Source organism: Podarcis muralis, chromosome Z (genome assembly GCF_964188315.1).
Source record: "Podarcis muralis chromosome Z, rPodMur119.hap1.1, whole genome shotgun sequence".
Lineage (NCBI taxonomy): Eukaryota > Metazoa > Chordata > Lepidosauria > Squamata > Lacertidae > Podarcis > Podarcis muralis.
This window is the reverse complement of record NC_135673.1, coordinates 17,104,871-17,122,595: the sequence shown is the minus strand read 5'-3', so window position 1 is coordinate 17,122,595 and position 17,725 is coordinate 17,104,871. Positions and strand designations below refer to the sequence as shown.

Below are 17,725 nucleotides of genomic sequence, written 5' to 3'. Positions count from 1 at the left end.
CTGTGTTGAAGGGGAGATTAAAGGATAAGGAAACAGCCCCACCAAGCAGATACTGCAAGACTGAGCAGATGGAATGCAATGTGAACTAAATGCTTTCAGATTCAGCTGGTGGTGTAGATGAGGATCTGGCACACACAGGCTAACAGTATTAGTAGTCATCATCATAATAATGATAATGCAAAAAGTGATTGCACTAAGCACAAACCAGTACACTTTTTAGAAAACGAACAGTGTGAAGTCTTTCCTTTTCTCTGTCCCAAATGCCCTCCGCAAACAGAAAAACCAACTTTCAGAGTGGGGACCTGCAGCAAGAGTAACACTATATAGGTAGATTTGACCAATCAGTTCTTAAGCCTCATTGCAAGGTCTTGAAAAGAGCTCTGCTGGTTCAGGTGAAAGGAATGGGAATCCTGCAAACAGGACCGGAGTGCAATAGGAACTCTCAATACTTGTGATTTGGAGCAACTGGCATTCAGAGGCATATTGCCCTCAGTGAATCAACCTTTCAGCCAGGGTCTGGTGCTCTTCAAATGTTTTGGGCTACAACTCCCATCAGTCTCAGTCAGCACAGCCATGTGATGCTGGGGCAGATGCATGCACAGCTGTGCAAACTAGGCGGTGATGGAAGCAGTAGTCAAAAAATGTTGGAAGGCAGCAAGTTGACAGAGGCTGCCCTCTAGTGATACTTTGTGGTCATGTCAGGCAAATGCCTCATTTTTGCTGTTGGCATTCATCTGTATTAGAAATCAATGGACTACGCTTCCGGGGTGAAACAAACCACTGCTTTAGCAGCACAGAAGTGACTCCCCTGGGGTTCAAAGCCTGGGCAGTGCAGCCCAAAGGAAAGCAGAGCAAAATGTTGGGCACCAGGAGTTGCCTGAAGGAGGCGTACAAGGTGCCATTCAATAGGGACTCCACTCCAGATTTGTGTAGAGTTTAATCCTTAGCCTTTTCTTCTCCCAAAGATATACCCGCAAGTTAGCGGAGGTTTAGGATCAGCATTTTCCTTCTCCAAGATGGGCTCCTTTCCCAGGTTAACGGCAAGCCCCATCTGCCCCTCACTTGCCTCTACAGCACATGCAGAAACTGCCTTCTTGACCACGGGACGTACAATTGGTCTGGTGCACTAAATATGCTGGAGCCTGTCTTTGCATGCAGGAGAAGGCCCTAACACACCGAGGGTTTGAGACTCATGGGATTGATGGGCCTCAGTGCCTCCTCATCTTTTAAAATACCTGTCCTGGAGCTCATCTTTCCAAGGAACTATTAACTGGTGTTTTTATTGTTGTTGTTCCAACCTGACCTGGGACCTGCTGGTGAAGGGCAAGCAGAGTAGTAGTAGCAGCAGTAGTAATAGAGAGGTAGTATGGTTCAGGGACGCGGGTGGCGCTGTGGGTTAAACTACAGAGCCTAGGACTTGCCGATCAGAAGGTCGGCGGTTCGAATCCCCATGACGGGGTCAGCTCCCGTTGCTCCTGCCAACCTAGCAGTTCGAAAGCACGTCAAAGTGCAAGTAGAGGTACCGCTCCGGCAGGAAAGGAAACGGTGTTTCCGTGTGCTGCTCTGGTTCACCAGAAGTGGCTTAGATATGCTGGCCACATGACCCAGAAGCTGTACGCCGGCTGCCTCAGACAATAAAGCGAGATGAACGCCGCAACCCCAGAGTCGGTCACGACTGGACCTAATGGTCAGGGGTCCCCTTTACCTTTATGGTGCAGTGATGGTGTAGAGGGTTGGACTAGACCATGGGAAACCAGGATTCAAATACCCTCTTGGTCATGATGCTCACTGGGGGACCTTGGGCTAGTCACTGCCTCTCAGTCCAGCCTACCTCTCAGGGTTGTGGGGATTAAACAAGGAGGGATGGAGAACCATGTACACCTCCTTGAGCTTACTTTGAGGAAAATGTGGAGTATAGATGCAACGAATAAATAAAATTAATAATACCGCAGACAGGCCCCTTTCAGACTTTCTTTGCGGGCCTACCAGTTATAATTTCCATTTGATTTTTTAAAAAATATTTTGCTCAGCTTGACTTTGAGTGTACTCCACTATCCAGGCTAAATGTGGCATGGGATATTGGTTCTGCCCTTCTCCATATAAATGCTCTCCTCCAAGTTAGTGATATGAGACACAACACAGTACGAATACCAAATCACAGAGGTGGTTTGAATGCGGCATGTAGAAACCATCTGATATTTATTTTATAAGCATTGAATAAAAAATAAAAAATAAAAAAACAGTCAGATTTCACCAGCCACTATTATGTTCATGCCATCTCTGGCAGCCATTTTGAAACAAAGAGAGTTCCTTGAAACTTGTAGAGTTTGAAATAATTTGGAATCATAACCACCCACATTTTGAGTTGGGGAGAAATTGCAGAACTGGGTTTCTTTCCTCTAGCTCTTCCTGGTCTGTGCTGCTTTGCAAATCTATTCCATCCCTTTTTTTCCCCCCATCTCGTTTTTTTTTTTTAAAAAAATCCAAATGAAAATTTGACTTTTCATTATTTCTTTTGTGAACATTTTCTTGAGTCTGGAAGCTCATCCTGGAAGCAAAAAATCACCTCATTACCAACCGGAATTTGCAAAGCTCAAACTCCTCAATACCTCTTGCCCCTTACTTAGGCTCCTGTAGGCAGTGCGATTCCCCCTCTCCCTTCACTGGCAGGAGTTTCTGTTCAAATTCTTTGGAGGAACAACCTGCATTTCCTCCTTATACACAATTCCATAGTCTCCAATTGCTATGAAAAAGCTGGGATCTTCACAAAAACCCTCAAGCCATCACAGCTTCTCTCTGACACGCAGAGTCCCGAATTCCCCCACCAGCAAATGGGCACATGGACGGGGTACGAAATGGTACAAAGAGAGTTGGTTTGATCCATCCCTCGTCGTCTTTTCTGTATCTCCTGTTGAGGGTCACACTGTTTCTCACTCACCACCCGAGCCAGAGGTGATTGGCTGCGAGGCGACAAGGGCAGAGGCTGATTGGAAGGCAGTGTGACATGTACAAGTGGGACTCCATCTGTGATTGGCAGGAATGAGGTGAGGGACCCTGGCTGCGAAAGATGTGCCAGAGGCCTCTGGGAGAAGGTGGATTGGGAAAATAAGCTAAGTGAAAGAGAGGTGGAGCTGTGTTCACCCTGGAATAGTTTATAATGCAGGTCATTGGCAGTGCACTGCTAGGACCCTTCCACATTTCAGGGGTGCCTATCACCTCTCACCAACTCCCCTGTTTTGCACATCCTGTAGCCATTCTTACAACCACACGGCATACATACCATGTCAGCCTTCCTGGATTGGGGCAGAATGGCTGTAGGCTGCTGACAGAGGGCTCCAGGGGCTTCATTTTTTGTGATGAGAGTTTTGAGGATGCTTATGCCTCCAGGGGTTGAACGTGAATAGATGACAGTCTTGTGTCTTGGGGCATCCAATCCATTCAGCACTCCCTGCCTCTGAGTCCTGTCCCTCTCTGGGACTCAACATCCCATCAACCAATGCCCTGCTCATCCTGCACACCAGTTTTTGAAAGCCAAAGGGCATGACCCTCAAATGGCGCACAACCTCTGTGGAAACCAGCAGAGTAAGCAGGGTATCTGACAATCTCTTACAGGACCACTCTGAGTTATTGTGAGTTCCCCTCTTATCTCCCAGAGGGTGTTTTTAAAGGAATGGGGTGTGTGCATTTGAGCAAAAAGGAAAAATGCAGCCTCTCTGTTATAGCAATGTTGAGTTGTTGTATACCCCCAAAATGTACACTTGTACCATGTGGGGCTGGATGAGTGAATACAGGTACAGCAGGTTCAGAAACTTTCATCAAGTTCTCAGGAGGTAAAGTTCTTCTCTTTCAAAACTTCAGGTGAACAGCTCTGAACTTTTGATCTGCTGAGAAAAGAAAGGGTGAAGTAACTGTAGGGCGATTTGGCTTTACACTTCTCACCATCGCCTCTGGAGGGTTTGATGGTTTCACTTGGCCACCCCATCTGCTAAAATCAAACCCTGCCAGAGTGTCCCATTCCTTCGTTCCTCAAAGCCAATGAATTTAATTTGGGGGGAAAGAAAGACATTGTGAACGTCTGTCTTCCAGAGGGGACGTGAAAGAGACAAAGGGCAGAGTAAGAGAGACAGACAACGTATGAAGGTGTTGGTGTTGCTGGAGCAAGAATCATCAAGGTCTCGGCTGCCCAGCGGGGCTGGACTTTGAAGCAGGCGGGGGTGGAGATCTTGGCTGCAGGGGAACATGAGGCAGGCTTGCCTCTTCGGCACGACCCCGTGGTCAGTTCACAGTGGGCACCTGGTTCTGATGAAGGCTGAACTCTTTGGCTTTGAGGCGTAAGCTGGCAATGCTGTTGGCCATGTTGACCCCTTGGGTGGGCGTGGTGGGGCTGCTAGAAGTGTACGAAGGCACTGTGTTGCTGAGCCATGCGAGGTGGGGAGAGAGGGAAACAAAAAGAGTTATAAGTCTTAACAACAACTGTTGCTTGCTCAAGGCCACCCACCCTCTGCCCACGTCGCATCTCTCACCAGCCCTACTTCACATCAGATGTGTGGTGTTCCAGGGTTGGGGCAGGTGGGGAAAATGGGAGCTTTGTAGCCACTGATTCTTCTCACCCTTTGTGCTGTTTGGAACCAAAAATGCTGAAAGGAGGCAAGTTAGCCCCTGAAGATGGGCTCTAGGGTTACTCTGGAGAAGGGGTGTGGGAAGCTCACCAAGGAGTCATTCTGTCTGCTCCAAAGCTAAGCATTTAGGAACATCGATTTAGGAACAACAGGCTTCAGTTTCAAGACGAAGGTGTGGAAGTTCTGTTACGTTTTATGGAATTTCATGGAAAACTCCACTTAAGAAGATATTTGAGGACATGTGCGCACATAAAATCGCAGACCTAGCTGAAAGGCAACACATGGAGATCTGCAGTGATAATTGAAATGCTCCCCTAATTATCATTATTGTACAATTATAACAGTATTGAGAAGGGGTGTGACTGTGACTTTCTCACACTTCTGAATTTCTCCCTACACTACAGGTTCACACTTTCTTGAATGTTTTTGCTGGGCTGTAATATGTCCTGGAGCTCTGGTCATGGCTATTCGTTATCTAGGGGGAGGACAGAGAGAGGTGTGTGACTGTATTTTTAGCAGTACCAGTAAAACGATAAACCCCAAACTTGCTTCTTGAGATCAGATTCTTTTTCTGAATATGTTGTGGGAGCCTATGCATATCATCTCACACACTTTCATCTCAATCCATCTTGCATGACTCTGATTGCATGCATGCCTTCATTTGCAATTTCAGTAACTGACAAAGTTATGCTGCTCTCTGAACTGAATTTCTTTACAAATTCTGTTTCCCTTTGAAGTGGAGTAGCATGCTCTGATTTTAGACCATCTCTCTCCTCCTACTCCCTTGCAAAATAAGCATTCTCTAGGCAACTGAAGCAACTTCAGTTTCCCTTCTTTTCTTGTCCCTGGTCTTGTTAGCACTTTTGTTTGAAAATGGATATAATTATTGTTGCTAATCTGCTTCATAGGTCTGTGTAGGAAAAGGGTCTGGGTTCTTTTCTGCACAGAAAGGAAAACTGAAGACTGCTCTGGACTTACCTGTATTGGGATGTTGTTGACCAGGAGAGATAGTCTGGGCTCAGGTTGGTTGGACGGGGGGCCATGGGTTGTTCGATGGCTGCATCTTGGCTGTAGGATTTGAGGAGTGATGCCGACCTGTTGGCAAGCATGGCCCTCTCATTTCGGCGAAATTTGGCCCTCCGGTTCTGAAACCATACCTGGCAGAGAGGAAGAGTGCTAGGATGTTATTTTAATCTGCAATTTAAGGAAGATAATACTGAGTAAGAACACAAGCCCATTCAGCTCAATATTGTCCACACTGACTGGCAGCAGCAGCTCTCCGGGGTTTCAGGCAGGTGACATTCCCAGCCCTACCTGGAGATGCCACAAGGGGCTGAAGCCAGGACCTCCTGCATCCAAAGCAGATGCTCCAACACTGAGCTGCCGCCTTTCCTCTAAAAGAAGACGAAAGATTCCAGTCCTCATGGTTCTGAATAAATATGCATGGGCAGAATTAAACATGGAAAACTGTCTTAAACTGAGTCAGACCCTTGGACTGTCTAGCTCAGTATGCTGGCAGTTGCTCTCTTGGGCTTCAGGCATAGTATTTTCTCAGCCCTACCTAGAGATGCTATCAGGAATAGAACCTGGGACCTTCTGCATGTACAAGAGATGCTCTACCATGGAACTACAGGGAGCTTGAACACCCACAACTTCATTCCGGTCCCTGCAGGTGTACATCTCTGGAGAGATGGTTGCCTTCAGCTATTCCCTTCTCCCTGTCTGTTAAGTTGTGGGTGAACATATCAGACGACACAGCGATTCTTCAAACAGCTCTTGTTTATTCACTGGCCAGAACAGAATGAATTGAAGGGTTCAGCCAGCCTGCTTATATAGAGCTCCACTAAAACGCAACAGTAACCATTTTCTGTAACTATCAAATCACTGAACGTCACTTTCGATCCCTTATTTGCATATGTGGACCTGAGTGAAAACTATCTACAGTATCCCCCTGCTGGCCCAGGGTGAGAACTTCAGTACATAACACTCTCACCTGCACTCTGGCCTCGCTAAGGCTGACCCTCCGTGCCAACTCCTCCCGGACAAAGGCATCGGGGTAGTGCGTCCTCTCAAAGACCCTCTCCAGAGCCTGGAGCTGGCTGCTGTTGAATGTGGTGCGGTTTCTCCTCTGCTTCTTCTTCCGCTTGGCAGAGCTGCGGGATGCACTCAAGCTCTCACCTGTTGGGGGACAAAAAAGAGGCAATGATGATGCCACGATGAAGCCACGAGAACATAAGAAGAACCTGGTGGATCAGGCCAACAGCCCATTTCGTCCAGCATCCTTTTCTCACTGTGGCTGAACAGTTTCCTATGGAAAACCAGCAAGCAGGATCTGAGCTCAAGAGCCCTCTCCCTTCCTATGGTTTCTGGCACTGGTATTCAGAAGCATTGCTGCCTCTGAATGTGGAGGCGGAGCATAGCTATCCATACACATCACACCTGGGTGGGCAGGAACTATACCCTTAATGTACCTGGAGAAGAAAAAGCTGAGAGATGATATGATAGCCATTTGGAGGGCTGTCACATGAAAGAAAGAATAGACTTGTTTCCTCTGGCTCCAGAGAGAAGGACTGTGGGAAATTGCAGTCATGCCTCTCACCTGGAAGGAAATTAACTCCTTTATTCATTCGCCTTTTTCACCATATGAACTCACTGAGATAGGAAGTGCCTGAGCTTGCTCTATACAAGCTCAGACCACGTGCTTAGCACTATTTCACTATATTTTGTATCCCAAGATTTCTGCCTGTGTTTAATTGTTGCTTCATGGGAAAAAATGAATGAACCTGACCTTTGGAACCATAGCTGTCAACTTTCAGATTTGAAAATAAGGGCTCAGCAGCCTCGAAAATAAGGGATCGGCAGCCTCACCTGTCCCGGGGACAGTCTACAGGATATCTAACAATCCGGGATAGCAGTGGGAAGCAGCGGGAAATGGCGCTGGAATAAGGGAATTTCCCACAAAAAGAGGAAAGGTTGACAGCTATGTTTGGAACTTTGTAAGTAAAGCATGTTTAAACTTGCTAAAGTGTGCTCACTGCTAAGAGGGGTAGAAATGGGTAAGATCTGGTAGTGACTCGGGTTAGGATATTTAAAAGGTTTAACAACCTAAATCCCCACAATATTTTGCTGCTTGCTTTTGTGACTTTAAAACTCTGTTGTTGGGGGCTTTCTCTATTGCCAGAGTTTGCTTGCCCTGCACTTCTGGATGTAGCATTTGTTTATTAATTACCCCACATGGGTGATTTGTATCTATCTATTCCCCCACCCACCCAAGGACCTGAACCAATGGATTCAAATTACAAGAAATGAGAGTCTGACTAAACATTAGGAAGAACTTTCTGGTGGTAGGAGCTGTTTGACAGCGGAACGGACTCCCTCGGAAGGTGGTGGGCTCCCCTTCCTTGGAGGTTTCTAAGCAGAGATTGGATGGCCATCTGTCATGGGTGCTTTAGTTGAGATTCCTGCATTGCAGAGGGGGGTGGACTAGATGAATCTTTGGTTCCCTTCCAACTCTACTATCACATGATTCTATAAAATGCAGTCTAGGAAGGTGCAGTCTGCCAGAGAATGGTCCCTGGGCGTGTGTTTCAGTTTAAATTCTGTCCTGAAATCCTATACAGCAATTTTGCCTCCCGCTCCGTTATGCAAACATCTGGCTTCCATTTGTTCCCTAATGGCGGGAAAGAAAGTTATTTTGGAATTCACTTTTTTTTTATAAAAAAAATGGAATAATTTTATGACATCCCCTTTGATTTTCAGCAGGGTTGCCCCAGATTCTTCTGCTGTGTGTCAAATCTAAGTGACTGTGATGTGGCAAAGCGTTTTGCTTGCCTGGGCTGCTCTCTAAGAGATAGGTTGGGATTAAGGGCACAAGAGACTCATTCTAAAACAGGGGGTGGGGGGCTCAGCCCTTGGGGATGCATGCAGCCCCTCAGACCTCTCCACCTGGCCCTCAGAACCCTTCCCAGGCCACACCTTTCACTGCTTGGCACCCTCTCTTAGTGATTTTGTCCTGCAGGGATGTGTCTTTGAGCTGGTCATGCTTCTTGTCTGCCTGGATGGAGGATAGCATACCCTCAGACATTCCTCAGATGAAAACAGGGATGTTTCTCACTCTTCCCCCTCCCCAACTGAACCTACTCAACACTCTGCCAGCAGAGCATTTCCACCACCATGTTCCCTGCCTGTACCTCAAGAGCCATGCATCGGCCATGGTGGCAGATCTCTTCTTCCTCACCCTCTCTCCAGCAGCCGCTATGAGCTGCCCAAGAGAGGAGGCTGGCATTTAAGATGGAGAGGCAGTTGGGCGCTCCCTTGCAGCTGCAGCTGTTGCCCAGGGCAAGCACTGGCTCATGCTGACCCCAAGCTCGGCGGCAGTGGCACTGATGGGAAATAGGGACATTCTGAGGGACAGGCTGAGACCTTATCTGCCCATGGACTGCCTCGCCAGAGTGGTGCATGCTCTGGTTATCTCCCGCTTGGACTACTGAAACGTGCTCTACATGGGGCTACCTTTGAAGGTGATCCAGAAACTACAACTGATCCAGAATGCGGCAGCTAGACTGGTGACTGGGAGTGGCCGCCGAGACCACATAACACCAGTCCTGAGAGATCTGCATTGGCTCCCAGTACGTTTCCGAGCACAATTCAAGGTGTTGGTGCTGACCTTTAAAGCCCTAAACGGCCTCAGCCCAGTATACCTGAAGGAGCGTCTCCACTTCCATTGTTCTGCCCAGACACTGAGGTCCAGCACTGAGGGCCTTCTGGCGGTTCCCTCACTGTGAGAAGCCTAGTTACAGGGAACCAGGCAGAGGGCCTTCTTGGTAGTGGCACCCACCCTGTGGAATGCCCTCCCACCAGATGTCAAAGAACAACTACCAGACTTTTAGAAGACATCTGAAGGCAGCCCTGTTTAGGGAACCTTTTAATGTTTGATATAGTACGGTATTTTAATATTTTGTTGGAAGCCACCCAGAGTGGCTGGGGAAGCCCAGCCAGATGGATGGGGTATAAATAAATTATTATTATTATTATTATTATTATTATTATTATTATTCCAAATCAGAAGCTTTTGTAATTCCGGGGCTGTCCCTGGGCAATCAGGACACTTGGAGAGTATGGGATAAAGAAAGGGGGATGCGTGCAGAAACTAATCCACTGTGCAAAGGGGGAAATTTGTATTGGTTGCTCTGTCTGCTTTTGCCTCTGGCTCCTCCCACCACTGGCATGTGCACCCCCTACCGCCACCCCCCACCCCGGAATAAAAATGTGGCCTTTGGACTGAAAAGGGTTTCCCACTCCTTCTCTAAAATAACTTGTAGATAATTCCCCTCCCTTCCAATGCGAATAACCAGTTCTAAGCTTGCCCGCCTGCCTTCCTGGGGGTGAGACTTTCCAACTCTACAGTTCTATTATTCCTCTGGCACCTCTGCTTTAACCCTTCCTTCTCCTCTTATTCGGCTTAGCTGAAGGGGTGGAAATAGCCTGGAGTGCATTAGCTGTACATACCGCCAAAGAAAAATAAATGCAGCTCCTTTCTAGTTAGCTCTAACCTCTCTCTCCCCAAGAATCCCTTCCCCACCCCCTCGAAATAACAGTTATGGTAAAACGTGACCCAGAGGCTGCAGACATCTCTAAGCAAATAAATAGGCTTTATTAATTAACACGAGTTCTTAGCAAACGGAGCAGGTTCAATCTCAGGTGGTCTGAATTAGCAAAAGCAAACAAGGTGCTTAACGTGGATTTAACAAATTCACACTGACTCGGCCAGATTAGGAGGGATGTCCTTTGCCCAGAAATTGTTTGGAAAGGCAGGACCCGTCACCCACCCCTTCTCCCAGGTCAGTTTTTGGAAACGAAGTGCTCTCCTTCACAGCTGAGATGAGAAACCTGTGGCTCTTGAGACATTGCTCAACTCTTAATTCCCATCAGCCCCAGACAGCAGGGACAAGGATAGTGGGATATGTATCTAGGTGAACCTTTCGATTTCATTTTTCTCTCTCTCTCCATTCCAAAGTTCAAGTTCTCCACATTTCCACTTCATGCAATTTTTTCAAAAATTCCTTATTCACCAGCATCTTAGTAATAATAATAAAAATATTATTTATTTGTTTATTTATTTATTTATTTATTTATTTCTATGGTGTCCATCTGACTGGGTTGCCCCAGCTACCCTGAGCAGCTTCCAACAAATTTAAAATATTGAACACAGTCACTCATTAAACAGCCTCAGCCTAGTATACCTGAAGGAGCATCTTCACACCCATTGTTCTGCCAGGTTGCTGAGGTCCAGCGCCGAGGGCCTTCTGGCAGTTCCCTCACTGTGAGAAGTGAGGTTACAGGGAACCAGACAGAGGGCCTTCTCGGTAGTGGCGCCCGCCCTGTGGAACGCCCTCCCTGCAGATGTCAAAGAGATAAACAACTACCTGACATTTAGAAGACATCTGAAGGCAGCCCTGTTCAGGGAAGTTTTTAATGTGTGACATTTTAATGTATTTATAATCTTTGTTGGAAGCCGGCCAGAGTGGCTGGGGAAACCCAGCCAGATGGGCAGGGTACAAATAAATAAATAAATAATAATAATAATAATAATAATAATAATAATAATAATAATAATAATAATAATAATTAATAATAATAATTAACTTCCCCATATAGGCTGCCTTCAGGTGTTTTCTAAAAGCCTAATAGTTGTTTATTTCCATGACATCTGATGGGAGTGTGAACTTACCCTAATATGCATTTTGTGTTTGTGTGTGTGTGTGTGTGTGTGTGTGTGTGTGAGAGAGAGAGAGAGAGAGAGAGAGAGAGAGAGAGAGAGATTTTGCCTAATGGGCACTTCTTCGCAAAGTGATTTTTCCCTAATATAATGCATTTTTGCAAGCCATTTTCACAAATGAAGCCAGGCTAGTGAAGGGTGTGAGCTGAAGAGGCATCTCAAGGCCCAAACAGAGGTAGCTGGAGGCCCCTCCAGGCATGAGATTCTACACGCCTGCTCCAGCAATTTCCCATGGAAAAGGTGCCAGGACTGTCTCACAGTATATGGCTTTTTTTCTGCTTACGCTTGTGGAAAGGGGAAAATATGTGTGATGTGCCATAGCTAACCTCAAGCGGCTCTAAGTGCTAAAGCCGGCTTTTGGGGGAAAGAAATTGGAAGTGCATAACAACTTGGACAGAAATCAGATATCTTTGCTCAGTAGAAAGAAAATAAACTCACAAATCCTGGTCTTCTTCAAAGTGTTACATGGTTGTGCATCATTCCCAATCTCTGCTGAGTAGCAGAAAGATTTCAGGGGGTTCCAGGGTTGTGTTTCTATTGGGAAATTAAGGCACGGTGGAGACTAGTGTCTTTAAGAAATATGGTTTGTTGTACACATATTTACACCTGGGTCTACTTTGGGAGAGAGTTCAGAGTATTACGTATCAAGAGATGCTTGTTCCCCACAGCAGTGCAGCGCTGGAGTCCAAGGCATCCTGCAAACCATCTCTGTGCCTCTGTCCCAGGCGGCCAAGGTGGTTCTGCCCTTCACAGCAACTCACCGAGTTCACCCCGTTCTTCCCCAACCACTAAATTTCAAAAGGACACATTTTTCCTATAACTTCTCCCTCTCATCTCTACTATTTACTTGAAGTTCAGGTAAAAGAGGGTCAATGACTGGCCACTGTCAGGTAATTACACCTTGGACTCATCTGCATTGGCAAAGAAAAAGCGCTTTACATGCGTTGTTCAGGCATGATAACACTGTGACATGCTGTGGAGTTCTGTTTTTGCCAACCCAATTTCTCATGCAAAGCTTACAACTGTGGCTTTTAACTGAAACACTTCTTTGATGTGCCTAGATCCAGCCCTTGATAGTCCTCCTCCCCAGGAGATTTCCTGGTTTAGCCTGCATTTTAAATCTAGCGTCTGGTATCTTCTCTTCAATGCTCTAAGTATTATCTAAATGTTACCATTTCTTAGTTTCTAACATTCCCTAACTAGCAGTTACAGGTATCCTTTCACCCCAAACCTCTTCTTACCCCAGATCTGTAACAAAAGTTTTGAACCATATGGCTACTTTCCTGTAGGGCAAAGGTGGGCAGTCTTTTCCCCACCTAGCTCCATACCCAATGGTAGGCAAGACCACAGCTGGAAGGGGATGGAGACACGCCCCTTTCCTCTATTTTTCTGCCACTTCCCTTCTCCCTCTTTTTTCTGTTTCTGCCACTCCTTTTCTCTCTCACACATCCTTGCTGCCACCTCCCATCTATCTTGCTCACTTTCTTCACCGCCTCCTGTTTTCTCACACTCCCTTTCTGCCTCCCCCTTCTCTCTCACACTCAGGATAGGTTAAATCCTCTTCTCTGGTGCCAGGGCCCTAATCCAACTTCCCTCCCAGTGTTATGGGATCTAATCTCTGGCCTGACTCCTCTTATCTAGCTTGGCCCTTAATGAGCACACCAAGTCTCTAACGAAACATCTGTAAGAAACGTCATAGGTCTTTCATCTTCCTCTCTACCACCTAAATCCTGACCTTGATGTTCATGGAGTGTTTTTATTTCATTTTATTCTTTTAACTGGTGAATTTGGAATGGGAAATATGTTATTACAGGTTCTGGATGCCAGAGTTTGTGGGTGTAAGTCACACACAATCCTTGGGTTCAGTAAAAGTTAGAATTAAATGAGGTTTGGCTAAATTGTGCCCAACTCAATTTATGCTATTAAGCCGGGCTAGTTCGGCAGAGATAGCTGGATGAGAGCCTTGGAAGAACAAATGCTGATAATGGCTGAACTGTTAACCGATTAAGAAGGCCATTAACAGAGATTGGTGGAAATGGTGAGAGCCCCTCTGTGAATTGAGGTGTCCTTAGTTAGCAGAGACAAAAGGCCAGCTTTTCAGGAGGAAGGGGGGAATTGCAGAGGGTACTGACATAAGTGAACAGGAAGAAGTGTCATCTTTGCAAGCTGGGGGGGGGGGGACCAGAGCAGGAGGGGAAAGGTCTGTTTTATGCTGTAGAAAGGATCAGATATGATGTTTGGGGTCTCTTGGAGTCTGAGGCTGCAGCAATGAGAGGAGGAGCACAACCCTCTGGGGATTTGAATGCTCTGAACTCTCTCCATCTAGATGCAGATTGTATGTTGTTGGCATCCATCTGTCTTGAGAGACAATGGAGTGGGCCTGGGGTGTGTGAAGTCAAACTGCTGCATTGGCAGCACTGAAATGACCTCTCTGCAGTGCAAGCATGGACAGCGTATACAGAAGTCCTAGGCTGACCAGACAACAAGACCCCACTCTCAGCCGCACTGATGTGGTCCAAAGGGAAGCAGAGCAATGCATTTGGCACCAACTTGGCTACAGGAGTTTCCAAAGGAGGCGTACAAGGTGCCATCCAACAACCTTAGGGTTTCCTCCTTAGCCCTTTCTCCCATAGATGTTCCACAAGGCAGCAGAGGTTTAGGATCAGTTTTCCTTCTCCTAGAGGGGCTCCCTTCCCAGGTAGACAAGCCCCATCTGCCTCTCACTTCCCTCTACAGGATGTGCTGTATATTTGTGTAAGTAATCCACATATCATAAAGACACTGCAGTCTCTGCTTTGCCTCTTTGTTCCAAAAAGTAACCCAGATCCTGACAAGTGCTCGTGGTACCCCTGGAATCTCATACTGCTCAGAGGTTGCGGTGGTGTGTCACACTGGTGTAAGAAGTGGGATCTGTGTTTTCTAGAGGAAAAGGGCTGAGGGCTAGATGTTCCTGAGCCGAAATGGAGGGAGAAACAGCAGCATTCCTACAGCAGGTCATGTTGGTGCTCCAGCAGCAGGTCCAGCAACAGATGCAGCAAGAAAACCAGCAGTTTTGTAAAACAGAGCAGCAGCCGGCAAAGTGGCAGAGAAGCCTCTGTGGAGAGGAAAACATGACTCCAAGCAAGGTGAGTGCTCTGCCAGATGGAAAGATGCTACAAGTGCTGGAGGTGACCCAGGATTTAGGCACAAACTATTTTGAGCCTTGTATGAAAATGCTCAATCTAACTCAGGGTGGTCCTGGGGTATAGTATTATATTCCAAGTGAAATCACAGTACTACTTCTGGACATGGGGGGGGGGGGGAGCAAATTAATTCTCATTCTTTCTAGGTCAGATATCTGGCAAGGCAACGTTGTTTTGCCTGAAACCACACATTCAGGCTGGAGCAGAGACAGACTCTCAGGTTTTCTTTTTCTTCACTTTATAGTTCTAAAGAATAGCTGCTTGTAGGGGTGGGATTCACTTGGTCTGTTTTTCATGGCGGACTGACTTCACCCAACATTCCCGCACTTGTTTGTGGATCTGAACATGCCTCCTAGTCAGATGACACTTCGCTCCTGATTTTGTAGTGTACTTTGAGCATGCAAAAAAGGCTGCATTAAAATATGTATTATTGCATAAAAGAATCACAGGAAGTGCATGGTGTGTGCTTTTGTTTTACTTGCGAGTGCACCAGAAAGCATCGGAAAGTGTGTTTTACATATAAAAGGTACACAAAGTGCACATGACAGAATGGCATGCAAAGAAACAGGACAGAACAGGACGGAATGAGATGCAACAAAATAGAACGGGACAGCAAGAAAACAGAATGGGTCAGGACATACTGTCCTACTACAAAATGCAACAGACCTATGACTGTGTGCCACTGAGACCTAAACAGGATGGAATTAACTGCTCAGTCCATCCCTAACTGATTCTGGTGTAGACAATCTTCCTACTTGGAAAAGAATCTTCTCTTTCCATGGCTGGATCTACACTGATCTGGGAAAAATAAAAGCGTGTTTAAAACCCCCCAGTAATATAGCTCTCAATTTAATTTCCCATTGACGACAGATCACTGCTCTACAGCGCCCTCTGGTGTCACATTTTTATAACACGTTTTAACTGACCAGTGTAGATTAGTTCCATGTGTCCTCAAAACTTAAGTCCTTCTGAATTCAACAGGGCCTACTCCTAGGCAAATGAGTTTAAGAGTGCTGCGGTCACTGAGGCTGGTGATGTGGAACCTCAGGCCTGGAGGCCAGATGTGGCCCTCCAACTCCTGTCTATATGGTCCTCGGGACTCGCTCCATCCCTTCCCCAGTCCAGCCCCCTCTCCCCTTTGATGGCCTTGCTCCACAAACCTCCTTGAGTGCTTTGGCTAGCTTGAAGGCATCCCTCAATGGGATTATGCCTCTTGCTTGTCAGGATGGGGAGGTGTGTTCATAGTAATGTCTGAATTCTCCATGACTTGAACAGTAGCCTATTTCACAAAGGTAAAAGTAATGTTTGTTGCTCTACCTACAACTTCTTCTTTTTTTTGCTTCTGGATGACTCCACCCACTACTGTCATGCAGCTCCCAGAACGTTTCCCGCAAGGGAACATGGCCCCCAGTCTGAATTAAACAATTCCTCAATGCTGATTTAGAAGCCCAATCAAAACAAAAAACTTTTCAATTTGATTTTAGCTGATCGTCTCCAACTTTTGGCCTTTCACATTTTATTTGCTGCTTGTTGACTTTGGACTGCTGTTGGGGGGTTTTTATGCTTCACCCCCAATGCAATTATTCCTGCATTGCAAGGTTAGACTGGATGGCCCCCGTTGTCCCTTCCAACTCTACAATTCTGTGATTCCATGTTTCTACCCATCCCCGGAATCTAAGCAGTTTCTCTAAATGCTTTCATGAAAGGGATAATTATAATGACCTGCCTCCTGCTAAATAGTCCAGCAAGTTCATGCTACTGTGTTGAAAACCTGCTAAACCCACTAGTGCAGCAGAGGCAACTCTGCAGCCTGAAAAGTGGAGATTTCCTTGAGTCAAGGAAGAGAGAAGTTTTTATAACTTCTGCTGGTCTCCTTTATGTGGGGGGGAAAGACCCTAAATGGCTACTAGTCATAATGGCTATATTCTCCCTCCACTGTCAGAGGCAATATGCAAGTCACTGGGATTGTGAGTGTGGAGAGTTGCTGTTATGCTCAGGTCCTGCTTTTGGGCTTCCCTTAATAGAAAACGGAAACGGCCTCAGCCCAGTATACCTGTAGGAGCGTCTCCACCCCCATCATTCTGCCCGGACACTGAGGTCCAGCTCCGAGGGCCTTCTGGCGGTTCCCTCACTGCGAGAAGTGAGGTTACAGAGAACCAGGCAGAGGGCCTTCTCGGTAGTGGCACCCACCCTGTGGAATGCCCTCCCATCAGATGTCAAAGAGATAAACAACTACCTGACATTCAGAAGACATCTGAAGGCAGCCCTGTTCAGGGAAGTTTTTAATGTGTGACATTTTAGTGTATTTTTTGTCTTTGTTGGAAGCCGCCCAGAGTGGCTGGGGAAACTCAGCCAGATGGGCGGGGTACAAATAATAAATTATATTATTATTATTATTAGACATCTGGTTGACCACTGTAAGAACAGGATGTAGGATGATGAGCAGGTCTCCAGCAGAGCTCTTCTTATGCTCTGCCTCTACCATTGAAGGCAGTAGGTCTCTTAACAGACCATTACTGGGAATCACCACTAGGAAGACTGACTTTACCCTAATGTCCTGCTTGAGGACTTCTCTGAAGAAGTGTCTGGTTGGCCCCTGTGAGACTGAAGTGCTGGCCTAGACGAGCTCCTTTTGGCCTGAACCCACGGGCAGGCCTCTTCCTCTGGATGTCTATTATGATAGCAGAACCTCCATGCCCAGAAGCAATCTATCCCCCAAATGCCAGTTGCTGGAATTCACAGGTGTTGCTGTTGTACTGAAGTCTTATTTGCAGGCTTCCCAATTGGAGCATCTGGTTGGGCGCTGTCAGAACAGGCTGCTGGGCTAGATTGGGCCCCATTCACCCTCATTCAGCAGCTAGGCTCTTCCCATTGTGACAGCAGAACCTCCATGCCTGGAGGTAGTCTACCTCTGTATACCAGACGATGGGGAAGAACAACTGGATATTTTCTGATGCACTTGGGTCTTGCTTAGGAGCTTCCCACGTCTCTTATGACATCTGGTTGGCCATGGTTAGAGTAAGATTATGTGGGCCACACTTTGGCCTGATCAAACAGCCAGGCTCTTCCTATATCCTTGCATTTCTGCCTTAATCTTGGGCCCATTCTGCCAACCAGGAGACCCCTGGCTTTCCTCTGTCCACACT

The 17,725-nt window shown here is 46.7% G+C and overlaps 1 protein-coding gene across 3 annotated transcripts in view; it reads right to left on the bottom strand.

Moving 5' to 3' along the window:
• Nucleotides 1-2,182: 2,182 nt before the first annotated feature.
• PRRX2 (paired related homeobox 2) overlaps nt 2,183-17,725 on the bottom strand; it is a 56,790-nt gene continuing 41,247 nt past the window's right edge. Inside the window, exons 2-4 of one of the 3 annotated variants that reach the window (XM_077922137.1) lie at nt 6,613-6,797; nt 5,598-5,776; nt 2,183-3,884 (exon numbers count right to left, since the gene is read on the bottom strand). In XM_077922137.1, the coding sequence (XP_077778263.1) occupies nt 3,824-3,884; nt 5,598-5,776; nt 6,613-6,797 (425 nt within the window). In that variant the 3' untranslated portion in view covers nt 2,183-3,823. Of the gene's footprint in view, nt 4,415-5,597; nt 5,777-6,612; nt 6,798-17,725 lie in introns of all 3 variants that reach the window. The other 2 variants (XM_077922138.1, XM_077922136.1) reach the window with 2 other exon arrangements.